This window comes from Nannobrachium achirus, assembly GCF_963921795.1.
Source record: "Nannobrachium achirus genome assembly, chromosome: 15".
NCBI lineage: Eukaryota > Metazoa > Chordata > Actinopteri > Myctophiformes > Myctophidae > Nannobrachium > Nannobrachium achirus.
The window spans coordinates 11395751-11410692 of record NC_137822.1 but is presented as its reverse complement, the minus strand read 5'-3'; the positions used below and the strand labels follow the sequence as shown (position 1 = coordinate 11410692).

General features: G+C 44.8%; 1 protein-coding gene across 1 annotated transcript; it reads right to left on the bottom strand.

Annotated features, from left to right (window-relative positions):
• nefma (neurofilament medium chain a) lies at positions 1-4835 on the bottom strand (the record flags this gene model as incomplete). The annotated part of the gene is made up of 3 exons (XM_080742582.1): positions 1-1807; positions 2029-2153; positions 3771-4835. 3 exons carry the CDS (start codon positions 4833-4835, stop codon positions 1-3), a joined length of 2997 nt encoding a protein of 998 aa, XP_080598708.1.
• Between the last annotated feature and the right edge of the window lie 10107 nt (positions 4836-14942).

The window sequence follows — 14942 nt, the reverse complement described above, 5'->3', positions numbered from 1 at the left end:
TCACTCAGCCTCCGTCACCTGCTTGATGGATTGGGTGGAGTGCTTCTCGGTTTTCTTGGTGGCGACCGTCTTCTCCAGCACTGTCTCCTCTGCCTCCTGCGTTGTCTCGGTGATGGTGACAGATTTGGTGACCTGTTGTTTGCCGTCTTCTCCGGTGGTGATGGTCTCCACTGTCTTGGTGATCACAACCTTGTGGCCGTCCTCCTTGACAGGGCTCTCATCGACCCCATTAATAATGACCTCGTCCTCTTTGGTTTCCTCTTCCTTCTTGCCCTTGTCATCGGCCTTCTCTAACTCTCCGTTCATGGCAACCTCTTTCTTCTCCACCTTTTTCTCCTCTGAATCACTCTTCGTTTCTGCTTTCTCCTCAGCAGCTTTAGGAGCCTCTGTCTTGGGGGCTTCGGGCTTGGCGGTCTCGCTCTTTGGGGGCTCAGCTTTTGGGGAACTGGGCTTTTCAGACTTAGGAGAGCCAGCCTTTGGTGACTCAGACTTGGGGGATGAAGGCTTAGGTGACTCAGACTTAGGGGATGAAGGTTTAGGAGATTCAGCTTTTAGGGAAGTGGGCTTTTCAGCTTTAGGAGAGCCAGCCTTTGGTGACTCAGACTTGGGGGATGAAGGTTTAGGAGATTCAGATTTAGGAGATGAAGGCTTGGGAGATTCAGATTTAGGAGATGAAGGCTTAGGAGATGCAGATTTAGGAGATGAAGGCTTAGTAGGAGATGAAGGCTTAGTAGGAGATGAAGGCTTAGGGGATTCAGATTTAGGAGATGAAGGCTTGGGAGATTCAGATTTAGGAGATTCTGGTTTAGGGGGTTCAGACTTTAGAGAATCAGGTTTTGCCTCTGCCACGACAGCCTCTTCTTCCTTCTTGGCCTCGGGTTTAGCAGCTTCGCCCTTGGGTGCATCTGTTTTGGGAGCATCTGTCTTGGTCACAGCTGCCTTGTCTTTGTCCTCTGCTTTCTCATCCTTTTCTTTCTTCTCATCTTCTACCGGTTTGTCCTGTTCCGCTTCCTCTTTTCCCTCATCCTCCTTCTCATCTCCGCTTTTGGATACCTTTTCACTGCTTGCGTCTTCGTCCTTAGCGTCAGCGGCCTCCTCTTCACCGCCCTCACCTTCCGCTGTCTCCTCTTCTCCTCCACTGCCCTCCTTTTCTCCAGCCTTCTCTTTGTCAGGAGAGGCCTTTGACTCTGGGGCTTTGGAACACAAGACGGTTTCCTGGACTTCTTCCTCCTCTTCTCCTCCCTCTTCCTCTGCCTCATCGCCGCCCTCTGCGTCATCCCCCTTTTCTCCCTCATCATCTCCCTCTGCATCGCCCGCTTCATCTTTCTCTCCCTCCTCACCACCTTCTCCCTCACCCTCTTCCTCCTCGTCACCCTTTTCATCATCTCCCTCTTCCTCCTCGGCAGGTGCGCTGGCGCTAACTTTGGCTTCAGTGGCGGTCACGGCTTCCTCCTCTTCTTCCTCACCTTCAGCGTCTCCCTCCTCGGCCTCGGCCTCTGCATCATCTCCCTCTCCGGCTTCATCTTCTCCCTCTCCGCCTTCATCTTCTCCCTCTTGTTCCCCCTCATCCTCTCCCTCATCTGGTGCAGCTCCTAGTTTGGCGGACAGCTCTTGTGCTATCTCTGCCAGGGCTTCATCCATTCCATCCTCCTGCTCATCCTGAACGCTGGTCTCCTCAATGATCTCTTCCACAAACTTGTGCTGCACCTTCAACTTGGGAGCGTCAGACTTAGATTTAGACTTGGGGGTGACAGCCTGGCGATAAGGGAACGTGCTGAAGTGTGTCTCTTCTCCCTCCAGAAGTTTCCTGGTGGGGGGAATCAATGTGAAAACATAATCAATATTAGAAGTTTTTTATTTTGTATTTATTCTTTCTTTTCTTTTCCATAACAAATATTTTGAGTACATGTTTTGTAAAATAGTGCAAAGCTTTTGCCCTGAAGGGCTATTCACATTTCCAAAATGAGTCTAGTAATTTATCAATCTAAGGAATATGTTGTAGAAGTTGGTGCTGCAGTATTTGCATACCTGTATGCAGCAATCTCAATGTCCAAGGCCATCTTGACGTTGAGCAGGTCCTGGTACTCGCGAAGGTGACGTGCCATCTCCCACTTGGTGCTCTTGAGCTCATTATCCAGCTGGTGGATGGTCTCCTGAAGACACACAGACCACAGAGATGACAGTGAGCATCATTGGTGGAAGAAGCACTCACATTGTTTTACTTACTGTAGGTAAGAGTACCAATAACCCAATAAAAATGGGTTAGGGTTAGGTACTCTAAGTTAATTAAAATGTACTCAGAGTAAGTAAAATGACTTTTCAAAATCTGTAGCTCATCTACAAGCTTGTATATCAGCTTGAAGATAAGCTTTTTTTTATTGGCAAGGTAAAAAAAATAGGACTTATGTGGTTACTGGTTATTGCAAATAAAGCGGCCAAATAGGTTAATTATAGTGGAATAAATAATAAATAAGATGTAGTGGAGTATAAGTTTAAAGTTTAAATGGGAAATACTCAAGTACAGCAAATGTAGCTCAAAATTGTACTAAAGTACAGTACTTTAGTAAATGTAGGCTACTTAATTACTTTCCCCACTGCAGGGAATTACACTATAACACAATGAAAACAGTTGATTCGTGCATGTCGATGAGGAAATGGCGGGGGGGGGGGGGGGGGGGGGGGGTTTCAAGGTCTCACTGTGAGCTAACTAAGCTGATTAGTTGCATTTATTCTAATAATAATATTAACTGAAACAATTTAGTTTTCATTCAAACACACTGAAAATGTATATAGGAATCCAATAATTGTATAATCGTTGTTATAATCCAAGTTAAACGCTGTAACCTCCACTGCAGCATTTCTGCCTTTGTATATAGAAATTCTGATGCCACTCAGTATTCTATATAGAGGATGGATGCTGTCGTTTCAAGGGCAGTCTGTGCACTTCTTCAAAAGGCACCCTCTAAATCTCAGCGGTGCGATGCAAGGACACCGCTAATGGATGCATCGACCTGCATCTCTGACTCAGCAAGAGAGAGAGACAGAGGGAGGGAGGGGGGGGGAGAGAGAGAGAGAGGGAGAGAGAGAGAGAGAGAGAGAGAGAGAGAGAGAGAGAGAGAGAGAGAGAGAGAGAGAGAGAGAGAGAGAGAGAGAGAGAGAGAGAGAGTTTGCTGCAGTGTGTCCTCATTTAACCCACTCCTGTACTTCCCACACCAAGCCAGAAGGTGTCACCGTTTAGCCATGGTTGTGGTCGCAGTAATGCAGCACAGCATTACGCAGCAGAAATGTTTTAAACGCAGACAGGCCTGCCATGAATGTGATGACGTTTAAAAAAAAGCCAGATAACAAGCTCAAATGTTGTTTTCTGTCAAATAAATAAGAAGGATAAACATTTTAAACTGAAACAATTAGGGCCTGAATGATAATTAACAACACAGACCCACTTGAAAAACATTTAACAAAGTATCACATTAGGCTACTACTACTGCTATACTATATTATGCAAACTTTTAATGCATGCCAACATTGGAAATTGTGTTTCATTACGTTTCCATGTGTATAGCCTGGGTTTAAGTTCTATTGTGAAATTAATCACATTTCACATAGGCCTATCCTTTACCAAACACAACATAAAAACAACTCAATTAATTATCCACCAGGAATTATATTCATATATTATTATATTATATTTAGTCTCTGTGTATGGGACAGGCAGACAGACAAACTAAACATAGTCTACAATAGTTTACTTTAGTCTTTTATTAGTTTACCTGCAAGCTGGCCAGGTCGCCGTTGTGTCGGTCTTCGATGTCATTGAGCTGCCTCTCCAGAGAGTCCCGTGTGCCGCGGACAGACTCCAGCTCCACGGTCTTGGACTGCAGCTGGCGGCGGTAGTCGTTGATCTCGTCGCGGGCTGACTTTATGGCGTCTTTGTTCTGCTCGGCCGCCTCGGTGACCTTGGCGTAGCGGCACATGAACCAGTTCTCCACCTGCTGCAGGTTCTGCACGGAGTGGCCCTCCAGCTCGGAGCGGATCTCCCGCAGCGCCTCGGTGATGTCGGTCTTCTGGAAGTCTTTCCTCTCCACGGTCACCTGCGACGCCTCGATCTGGGCTATGAGGTCGCTCACCTCCTCCTCGTGGTTGTTGCGGATGAAGGCGATCTCGTCCTGCAGCGACTGCACCTTCTTCTCCATCTCGGACTTGACCAGCTCCGAGTCGCCGATGTCTTTCCTCAGGAGCCTGATGATGGCCTCGGCCTCCTCGCGGATGCGCGCCTCCTCGTCGAAGCGGTCCCTGAGCCGCTGGATGTCCTCCTCGATGTGGTCCGTGTCGAGCTGGATCTGCGCCTTGTCGTGGTGGATCTGCTCCAGCATGGAGCGCAGCTCCTGCAGCTCCTGGTCGTACAGGTCTCCCAGCTGGGAGCGGGACACCTGCTTCTGCCGCAGCGCCTGGATCTCGTCCTCGATCTGCTTGTTCTGCTGCTCGAGGTAGTGCACCTTGTCGATGTAGCCGGCGAAGCGGTCGTTGAGCCCCTGGAGTTGCTCCTTCTCGTTGGAGCGCTTGTAATCTCCGTTCAGGTGGTGGGAGGTTTGACTGTAATCAACGCTGTCTGCGGAGCTCAGGACCTGCGAGCTGTACGCACGGGACACGGGCATCATGTTCACGCTCCTCTTGTAAGAGGTGGTCATGGTGGAGCCGGGGCTCGCCCTGGACCACGACTGGGATCGGAAGCCACTGGACGGGGTGCCGCCGGAGCGGCCGTAGCCGTAACTTGTCGTTCTACTATCCATGGTTCTTCTAAACGGACTCCCTGTCGTGTCGACCGGGTAACTCATCCGGTCAGACTACTGTGGGGAGGTGGCGGGTGCAAACGAAAAGAGGGGATGTTGCGGGAGGTGGTGGAGGCGTTATGGCGAGTGTCTGTGAGTGTGTGTGAGTGTATGTGAGTGTGTGTGGGTGTATGTGAGTGTGTGTGTATGAGTGTGCAGGTGTATGGCTCTCACAGCGACTGAAGCACCACCGTCGGTCTTTATATATGCGGCGCTCTGCCGCTAACAAGGCAAGCTGAAGCAGTTTTGCTGGCCCATTGATCGAGCGGAGGGGAGGGAGGGAGCTTCCCCCTGCAGGCGGGCCGTCAGTGGTCCGGGGTCTCGCTCGACCCATACCACGTGGGGTGGAGCAAGACGCACGTGGGTGGCTTTCCGAGGAAAGAAAAGAAAAAAAGAAAAGAGGGGGGGAGCTATAAGACACTGACAGGAATAAAACAAATAAATAAATAAAAAAGTGTAGCCTAATTTTCACTACATCATGTTTCCACAGCGCAAGGCTAATGAGTTTGCCACACATTTTATGGATTATAGTTTCCTGGCTGAGTGAGGTAGCTTTGCAAAATATATAACTTTAATTTCCAAGTATGTTACATGATGTGTATGCATATGTATACTGTAGTATACAAAGATAGGCTATTTAATTCTGAATGTAAAATTCAAGCTTTAAATGTGAAACATTCAAATTCAGAATTAACTATTTCAATTGTTTCATTACTTAACCCTGGCTCCCTGGCCTATTTTCCATAGCACCATTTACATCCCAAGCCTCTCACAGCCTCTCACAAACGCATGGACAACTTCATTGAACCATTTCAGCACCACGGCTAGCTCCTGTCACGCCGGCTAGCACCACGGACAGCGACCATGGAACTCCTGCAAGTCTATGCTGCAGATTGGGGTAGCTTTATGTAGCCTGGGCATTTTAATACATAACTAATATTATGTATTTATTTATGTATGTATTATTTATACTCCCGAGTGAAACATTCATGGAAGTTAACTGTTACCTCCACCTCGTCTAGGCCTGCGTGGTTAAAGGGGCTTCTTGTTGCTAGATATTACTGGCAATTTGCTGACACCGAGTCTTGTAATGAATGCAATCGATATCATTTACCCTGAGTGACCCACCAGTGTCAGTCAGTCTCTCTCTCTCTCTCTCTCTCTCTCTCTCTCTCTCTCTCTCTCTCTCTCTCTCTGTAATGTATGCAGGATGTGAATCCTGTCATGACAGTCCCTGCTCATCTCAGACTGAGATCCGATAAATTCGTAGACATGGTCGTGCCTTCAAATGACTAGGCCTATTAAGCGTGGATATATTATACAGGGGTGTTTGACTCAGGCCGAATAATTTCCGATGTAGGCTTAACACACACACACACGCACGCACGCACACACACACACACACACACACACACACACACACACACACACACACACACACACACACACACACACACACACACACACACACACACACACACACACACACACACAATACAGAATTCATATTCCAAAGCACATCATAGAGAGATTACAGAATCTCCTTCAATGGGCTACAAATTAGTTTTGGATATTAAAAGTGGATAAACATGAGCTCTCCCAGTGCAGTGATACAGCAACTATAGCTAGGGAGATGTTTGCAATTAAGACTGCTGGCTATATTCCCCATGAGTTCATTCATCCATAACATAATGCTGAATCTTAAATCTTATATTCTACTTGAGATTAATTCACTGGTGTTATACTAATTTGAAAGCCTGGTGCTTGTAATTACACACTACTGTATGTATTATTATGGGCTGGTAGTAGTAGTGGTTTATTATTATTAGCAGTAATATTATTAATATTATTATCTATATGTTTTAGACAGATGAATCAACTAAAATGTAAAAGAAATGTATTGATTTCTGAAGTTTCAGTCAGACAGGCTGCCTTTGGAAGACGAGTGATGCAGGTTTCCTAAATGCAACTCACTCTTCAGATCATATTTCTTCCATTTCAATGAATAAAATTTGGGAAACACAGCCAAGTGTGCCTAGCGGAATCCCTGTGTAATGCATACAGTTGTGTCTGATAAATGCAAATGGGGAAACACAAGTAATTGTATTCCCCTCGCTTACTCTACTTTAAATATAGCCAACGCGGTTAAAAATGTGCTCATGAAAATGTGAGTGAGTGCTGTGTTAAATTCACAAAGAGCTGATCTTTTCCGGGCAAAACACAGCAACAACACAGAGTAGAAGAGATAGGAAGGGCCTTCACATATTACAAAAAAGGAATATTGGTAAAGATTCAACATTATGGTCACTCAGACTTTCATCAGACTTCATCAACAACACAAAATTAAGAAAGACGCAGAGAATCTTTCTTGAAGAGTATGTTTTAATATCAAGAGCGCCAACATACTGGGAGTGGCTTCATATATAGTGCAAGTAGTGTCGTCATGAGGTAAAATGCAAGGCAAGAGGAGCCATCTGTTGTCGTGTCTTGCGCAATGCCACGTGGGACTTCAGGGTTGATGTGTCATCCATCCCTTTAGTGAGTGTCTCCCTTGAGGATTCAAGTCAGGTGCAGTGGGCTGCCAGTCCGCATAATACAGTGCTCACTAATTTAACCCAGAGAGCGTACAAATGGAACCAAATGGACCCTAGCGGGTCCATTTGGTTCCATTTGTACGCTCTATTAACTGAGGATTTTGCTGTGTTGTCGGCTAAAGGCCCCACAGTCAGTCCTATTGATCTTCTATCAGCACTGCTGCTTTGCTCTAATCCCAGGTCACACGGGTCAGTGAGAACCCATTGCCTGCACTTGTTGAAGGTAATGCACCAGAAAGGGCTGAGTAGGTGTTTTCTGGCATGTACTATTATGTTTAACATAATAAAACCATTATTTAATGCTGCGCCTACACAGTAAAACAGAAACATTGACCCTCATGGGACTCTTACAGGGCCATCGTTCCAGATGTTGCTTGCTGTACAGTGACTGACTGCTGAAAGTGCCTTTGATTTGGTTTATTGATTTATGTTTATTTGACATCACAGTCGCATTGGACAGAACAGATTTATGTTTATTTGACATCACAGTCGCATTGGACATAACAGATGGTTTGCTTAAAATTTGCACACACACGAGAGTGTGCGCACGCACACACACACGCACGCACGCACGCACACACACATACTGTAAAATGCAGGGATTAAAAACGATATAGTCAGAATTAAACACATACATAAGCTATAGAGACAGAGACAACATACAGTAAGTAGTAACAATTATAAACCAGCTAAAATCTATTCATGTGAGCAAAAAATTGCCATTCATCTCTAGTTGGGGGCAAAGAGTTTGAGAGTTAAGATAAATATGTCGTCTTTGTTGTGGATCTTGCATAATCTCCTTCTCATTCATTGTATACCGGTATGTGAAGTGTTAATGGTCAAGAGTTAGCTAAAGCTGCATCTCTATGCCAGTATTTCAAAGACAAATTCACTTTTCTATGACAGAAAGGCTTTCTTTGGTACTCCAGAATATGAATCAATAACAATTTAATTGAATATCTTATTCTGAGGCACCGGTCACCACTGAAAGCCTATATTTAATGCCTCAAGCACAAGAGAGAAAAATAACTTTTTCCGCTTTCTGAGACCGAATTAGACATTATGTCATTAGTCACCCGTCTCCATTTGGTTATCTCCCTCATTGTTTTTCCACCAGAGCGGTTAGAAAGGCAGGGCTAATGCATCAAGCATGCATGGCCAATTTTAGATTGTTCCCAGGAGAGAGAAGGAGAGATGCAGATACAGAGAGAAAGACAGACAGACAGACAGACAGACAGACAGACAGACAGACAGATAAAATGTGAAAGAGAGACAGAGACAGACATACAGACAAACAGACAGACAGACACACACACACACACACACACACACACACACACACACACACACACGTCGTGCGCGCTCGCGCGCGCGCACACACACACACACACACACAGACAGTGATGCAAGAGGAGACTGTAGCAATCTCTCTCTTACTCTCTCTCTCTGTGTGTGTGTGTGTGTGTGTGTGTGTGTGTGTGTGTGTGTGTGTGTGTGTGTGTGTGTGTGTGTGTGTGTGTGTGTGTGTGTGTGTGTGTGTGTGTGTGTGTGTGTGTGTGTGTGCGTGCGTGCGTGTGTGAGTGAGTGCATGTGCGTAGGTGTGTTTTATGTCTAATAGCTGCAGCTTCAATCTCCCTGCTTGCTGATTTCCCAACGTCCTCGACCAATGTTCCACTGGCATCTCTCTGCAGATGCCCTCCTGCCTTCTGCCCGGCTTGTAGATGTGTAAATCACCCTACAGGTACAGCAAGCTGTTTGTTCAGAAACCTCAAGGTGCTTTTGTCTGCCCTCGGTTGAGTGGGTGTGCGTGTGTGTGTGTGTGTGTGTGTGTGTGTGTGTGTGTGTGTGTGTGTTATGAAGGAGGCTGGGGCGGGTTGGGGGGGTGGGGGGGTGTGGGGGGATAAGTGAACAGTGTCGTTTAAATTCTGTTCTGGCGTCCAACACACTGCAGAAGGGTTGGAGTCCTTTCAAGTGCCACTGCAGCAGAAAGCTGCAGGCTCTCTAGCAATGAGGAGTGCAGCGAAGCCTAGCCCAGCCCCAGTATCAGCCCCAGTATCAGCCCTAGTATCACTGATACTAGGGCTCATACTATCAGCATTAGCCTCCATATCAGTCCCAGTATCAGTTCCAGTATATATCAGCTTAAGAATCATGCCCACTAGTAGCCACAGTATCAGCCCATGCAGGCCAGTGCCCAAGACCACCATACAGTACACACTGACTACAGTGATGGTGGGTATTTCCATTTTAATGAATGATCTTGATCTATGATTATATTTCGAAAGTAATTATGGTGTAAATATCCGGTCAATCAACCAACCGACCGACCGACCGACCGACCAACCGACCAATCAATCAATCAATCAATCAATCAATCAATCAATCAATCAATCAATCAATCAATCAATCAATCAATCAATCAATCAATCAATCAATCGGTACCTCCCTTCCCGTCCTACCATCCCTCCCTCCCTCAATCCCTCCACCCACCCACCATCCATGCATCCATCTATCTGTTCCCCTTACTATCATTTCTAATTCTATGCCGCAGCCCAGCACAGCTCCTCCTATGACATCCTCCTCCAGCTTTGACTAATGTGCATGGCTGCAGCCTCAGCCCCTCACAGGGTGTGGGCCTGTCTGGAGATGCTACAGGGATATGATCCTTTTCTGTCATTATTAGAGAGGAAATATTACTCTTACTCTGACAGTATACAGTGTAATGATGTCCTATTCTCAACATTATACAGTAATATCTTTGGAAAGTGAGGCACTAGTAAAGCTGATGTGTTTAACAATTTAAATTACTCGAAGGACCTATGGTCACCAAAACACAAAGCAGCTGAGTCAAGAAAAAGCTTGTAGCAGTCAGTATAAGAAGAAATCTACACAGTATAGTAAAATAATCCTCACCAACAAGCTATCGAGACTTCCTTTTTCCTGGCTTATTAAAATTCATGAGCAGGAAGAAAATATGTTAAGTCAGACTACTTACAGTATAGAGATTTACACAATAATAAAGAAGCTTATACAAACCGGGTGTGACTGTGTGTGAATGCATGTGCATGTGCATGCGTGTGTGTCCAGACAATTTAATATCTTTTTTTTTGGACAGAGTCCAAAGATATAGTGGCCACACCTAGACTATACACTAGGCCATACACACACACACACACACACACGCACGCACGCACGCACGCACGCACGCACGCACGTACGCACGCACGCACGCACGCACGCACGCACGCACGCACGCACGCACGCACGCACGCACGCACGCACGCACGCACGCACACACACACACACACACACACACACACACACACACACTCAATGGGCTGTAGTGGAAGTAAAAGTGGCACATCAAGTGTATTTATTGCTTCTGAGGCATGTGATTTTATCCTCAGATAACCTTTGGAATGCGTCACCAACCATGCATGGTAACTGAGGCAGTTCTTGTGCTATACTGCAGACTTTCAGATGGATACAATCATTATGATTTGATGTTGGGACTATGAGACCTTTAACACTGACATAGAAAATAAAATGACATTTAAACTGAACACAAAACACTGTTCTTAAATCATCTATTTTGATGTTGTTGTACTATTAAAGCCAGTGAAGGTAAGACTTTCGCACACCCAGTTACTTTACAAGCAGGTGCGTACTGTACTGTATGTGACAAAACAATAGCTGAGATGGTGAATCTGGAATGATTCATCCAGCACACGGCCACGTTCAGGAGAAGTTTTATTAAAGCAACAGATGTTTCAGTCATAGACCTTCGTCAAATACATTATCTGAAAATGATGGGGTTCAAATTTTCAGACCCCTCCCTCAATTCCTAGGGGGGGGGGGGGCACTTCAGTCTTGGCCCTATTCGGCTATGTATTCCCATAGGATTGTTTGCTAAAATATGTTTTTCTTTTGCTGTTTTGACTTCTATGGGGACCAAACTATCAGAAAATGACAGGGTTCAAATGTTCAGACCCCTCCCTGGGGGGAGTACTTTACAGTTCTTTATATACAACTTCACAGTATATTCTGTTGAAATTAATTACGAAGGCATTCTTCATCGAAAACACTGTCAGAGTCAGGAATCAGTCTCAAGGTGCAGGGGCAACATACTGCTAGTCACCAATAGACAATGCAACACATATGCCTACTACTGTCTGCTAGTGCTAGTTACCTATTATACACAATACAACACACTGCTAGATACCAGTAAACACAATACAAGGTAAAGCCTACAGCAGTGGATTATTTGAGCAGATCCAACCATAGCACGATAACAGCCGCCACTCTGGTCACCAATGACATTCTAATCGCCTTGGACAATAAAATACATTGTGCCGCCCTCTTTGTGGACTTATCAAAAGCTTTTGACACAATACATCACAATATACAGTACTTATTCAGAAATTGCGCAACATTGGTTGTCGCGAAGGAGCCTCTGAATGGTTCCGTCGTGTCTCCATGGGTGTCCCCCAGGGCCAGGGGTGGACTGGACATCTGGCATACCAGGCATATCATTTTTGGCACCATTTTAGGATAATTACAGTCATTTTAGGCCCTCTCCACTAAGGCCAATCCTTCTGTAGCACAGGCCCACAGAGCAGAGAGACTATCTACCAGCTTAGTAGCCCAATCACAGGCTACTGTGGCCCAGGAGTCCCACCCAAACATGAAACAGCTGTTACAAGCCCACAACGCGTCGCTGCCTCGACACGTTGGCTTGTACATCTTCTATGTTCGGTTCGCGCTGGTTGTGGTGGGCCGGTCTGCGCCAAGATGCCCCTGCCCAGGGCTCAATTAGGCCCTGTCCTTTTTACTATATATATTCATAATATTATTTCTTCACTTAATTATTGCCACGCTCATCTTTATGCAGATGCCACGATCATATATTGTGTGGCCGACTCAGCCCAGCTTGCCACCAAGAATTTACAACTTGCTTTCAACGCTCTCCAGTTTGCCCTGGTTGAGCATAGACTGCTTCTAAATGCAAGCAAAACCAAGTTTATGGTCTTCACCAGGGCTGGGACTACCATCAGTGACAATTAGCCATTACTTCCTCCAGTGGCTCTACAATTGAGAGGGTCTCAGAGTATAAATACAGTACCTTGGGATCTGGCTCGAGAAATTATCATTTAAATTTCACATTGAAAATCTTGTCACTAAACTGAGACAAACGTTTGGGTTTCTTTATAGAAACAAAGCGTGCTTTCCTGCATCCTGTAAAAAAACTATTATTGAAGCTACTTTTCTCTCTGTTTTAGATTACGGGGACATTATTTATAGGATTGCTTCTCCTTCAATTTTACAGCACCTTGACACTGTGTACCATTCTGCACTAAGATGGGTCACTGGTGACAGCTATGGAACCCATCATTGTCCACTTTATGGGAACACAGGTTTATCCTCTTTATCTGAGAGGCGTGATAAGCACTGGTATCTTTTTATTTTTAAAGCTCTCTCAGGATTGCTCTCCCCTTATATTTGTTCGATATAGTTCTGGACCCTAGTCCCTACCAGACTCGCTCAAGCGACTTCTTGGCGCTCAAGGTTCCATTTCCTCATACAGAGCTAGACAAGGCAACATTTTCTATCAGTGCTCCACTTGTATGGAACAAGCTCCGGAAATCCTTAAAAATAAAATATCTGCTGGGTGCGCCAGCCTTAGGCCAATTTATGACGATGGTTTCTAACACCTTTGTTCTAAACTGTAAATGCTTTAATTAATTTTGCATTTTAGTTCCTTGAACTTTCCACAGTTTTCAAGTATTCTCTCTTCTGATTATATTGTAATATTGATGTATGTAAATGTATATACTGTATGTTGTTGATCATTGTTGTATCCCGGCTGCTTTGTAAATGAGGGCTTGCCTCAATTGTATTCCCGAGTTTAAATAAAGGTAACTAACAAACAAACAAACAAATCAAGTATTAAACATTGTGTTTTATTGTAATTTGTTGTAGCTATATCATGGTAAATGTTTAAAACTATTCAAGTTTGGTGACAAAATGTTTACATTTGATTTGGTTACCTATAAGTGATAGCTTTATGGCTCTTTGAACATTATTTATTTGCATAAACTTTGAAGTTCTGCTTTTTGCTGACAGAGAATTTGAGTTAAGAAAGACTTTAGCTGCAGTGCACGTTTGTGCCTTTCAATATTCCTTATCAATATTTCTTACGCAGTGACATTTCCTGCACTATCCAGACTAAATGGAGAAAGAGAGAGAGTACCCAGCATCATAATTCATCTCTTCCTGTCTTTTGTCAGCGCAAACCGTCAAGTATCAAGCATAGTCATTTACGGTATATGAAGAACTGTGTGCGTGTGCTGTGCGTGCGTGCACCATGTGTGTGTGTGTGTGTGTGTGTGTGTGTGTGTGTGTGTGTGTGTGTGTGTGTGTGTGTGTGTGTGTGTGTGTGTGTGTGTGTGTGTGTGTGTGTGTGTGTGTGTGTGTGTGTGTGTGTGTGTGTGTGTGTGTGTGTGAATGAAGTGAAGTGAGTGTCAACTCAATAGCCTGCCTATCTACAAGTTTGTAGATCAGTCAATGTAGATTTATTTATTTTTAGTTATTTTTATGTATTTATTTATTTGCAACCAATTTGAATAGGTTTTAAGTTGTTAAAGGCTGGGTGGGGGAGAAATGGGTGGAATTTTGATTTGATTCGAAACCTCTTCATTCTTCTGTCCTTCTGGTGGTTGGTGGAAGCATACAACCACAATGCAGCATTTCTAGAAAAAATGGTTTTAAGAGCTTTGTGTGACAAATATAGGTCGAATTGAAAGGTTGAATTAGGCCAGTGTGAAGGTCTTCTAAACTGGAGTGATATGACTTTCTTGTTTTTATTAAGGACATGGGCAGTGTTCTGAATCTGAATCTGGTCTGATTTATTAGGGAGAGCTATAAAGACACCATTACACTAGTTGAATGAGACATGAACCTGGACACGTTTTTCCAAATCCTGCAGAGACATTAGTCCTTTAGTGCTTGATTAATCTTAAGGTGATAGTAGGATGACGTAGAATGTCATCTTAATGTGGCTGGTGAGTCCATGACTATTGACTACACCAAGAAGTCTGGCTTGTGTTGTGTTTTTTCTGATACTGGGTCTCCAAAAACAATTACTTCAGTTAAAATATTCGCATTACCCCGGCCTTTTCACCCAACATACTGTACACTTCCAAATGGCTTCTAGGGCCGGATTCACACATTTAAGTCACATGCCTTGTGCTTTACCTAGGGGGAGACGGGGGATAAAGCACCAATTCATTCCCTATGGAAGTCACATGTTTTGACGAGGGAAGCTTGCTCTAAGCTTTCCTTAAGGCTGTCCTTAAGCCACAGAGCAAGCTTGCTCGAAACACGTGACTTCCATAGGGAATGAAATGGACGGTGCTTTACCCCCCGCCTCCCCCTAGGTAAAGCACAAGGCATGTGCCTTAAATGTGTGAACCCGGCCTGAGTGTTGGCTGTCAAAGGTGCTGGAACACGTCGGCATGCC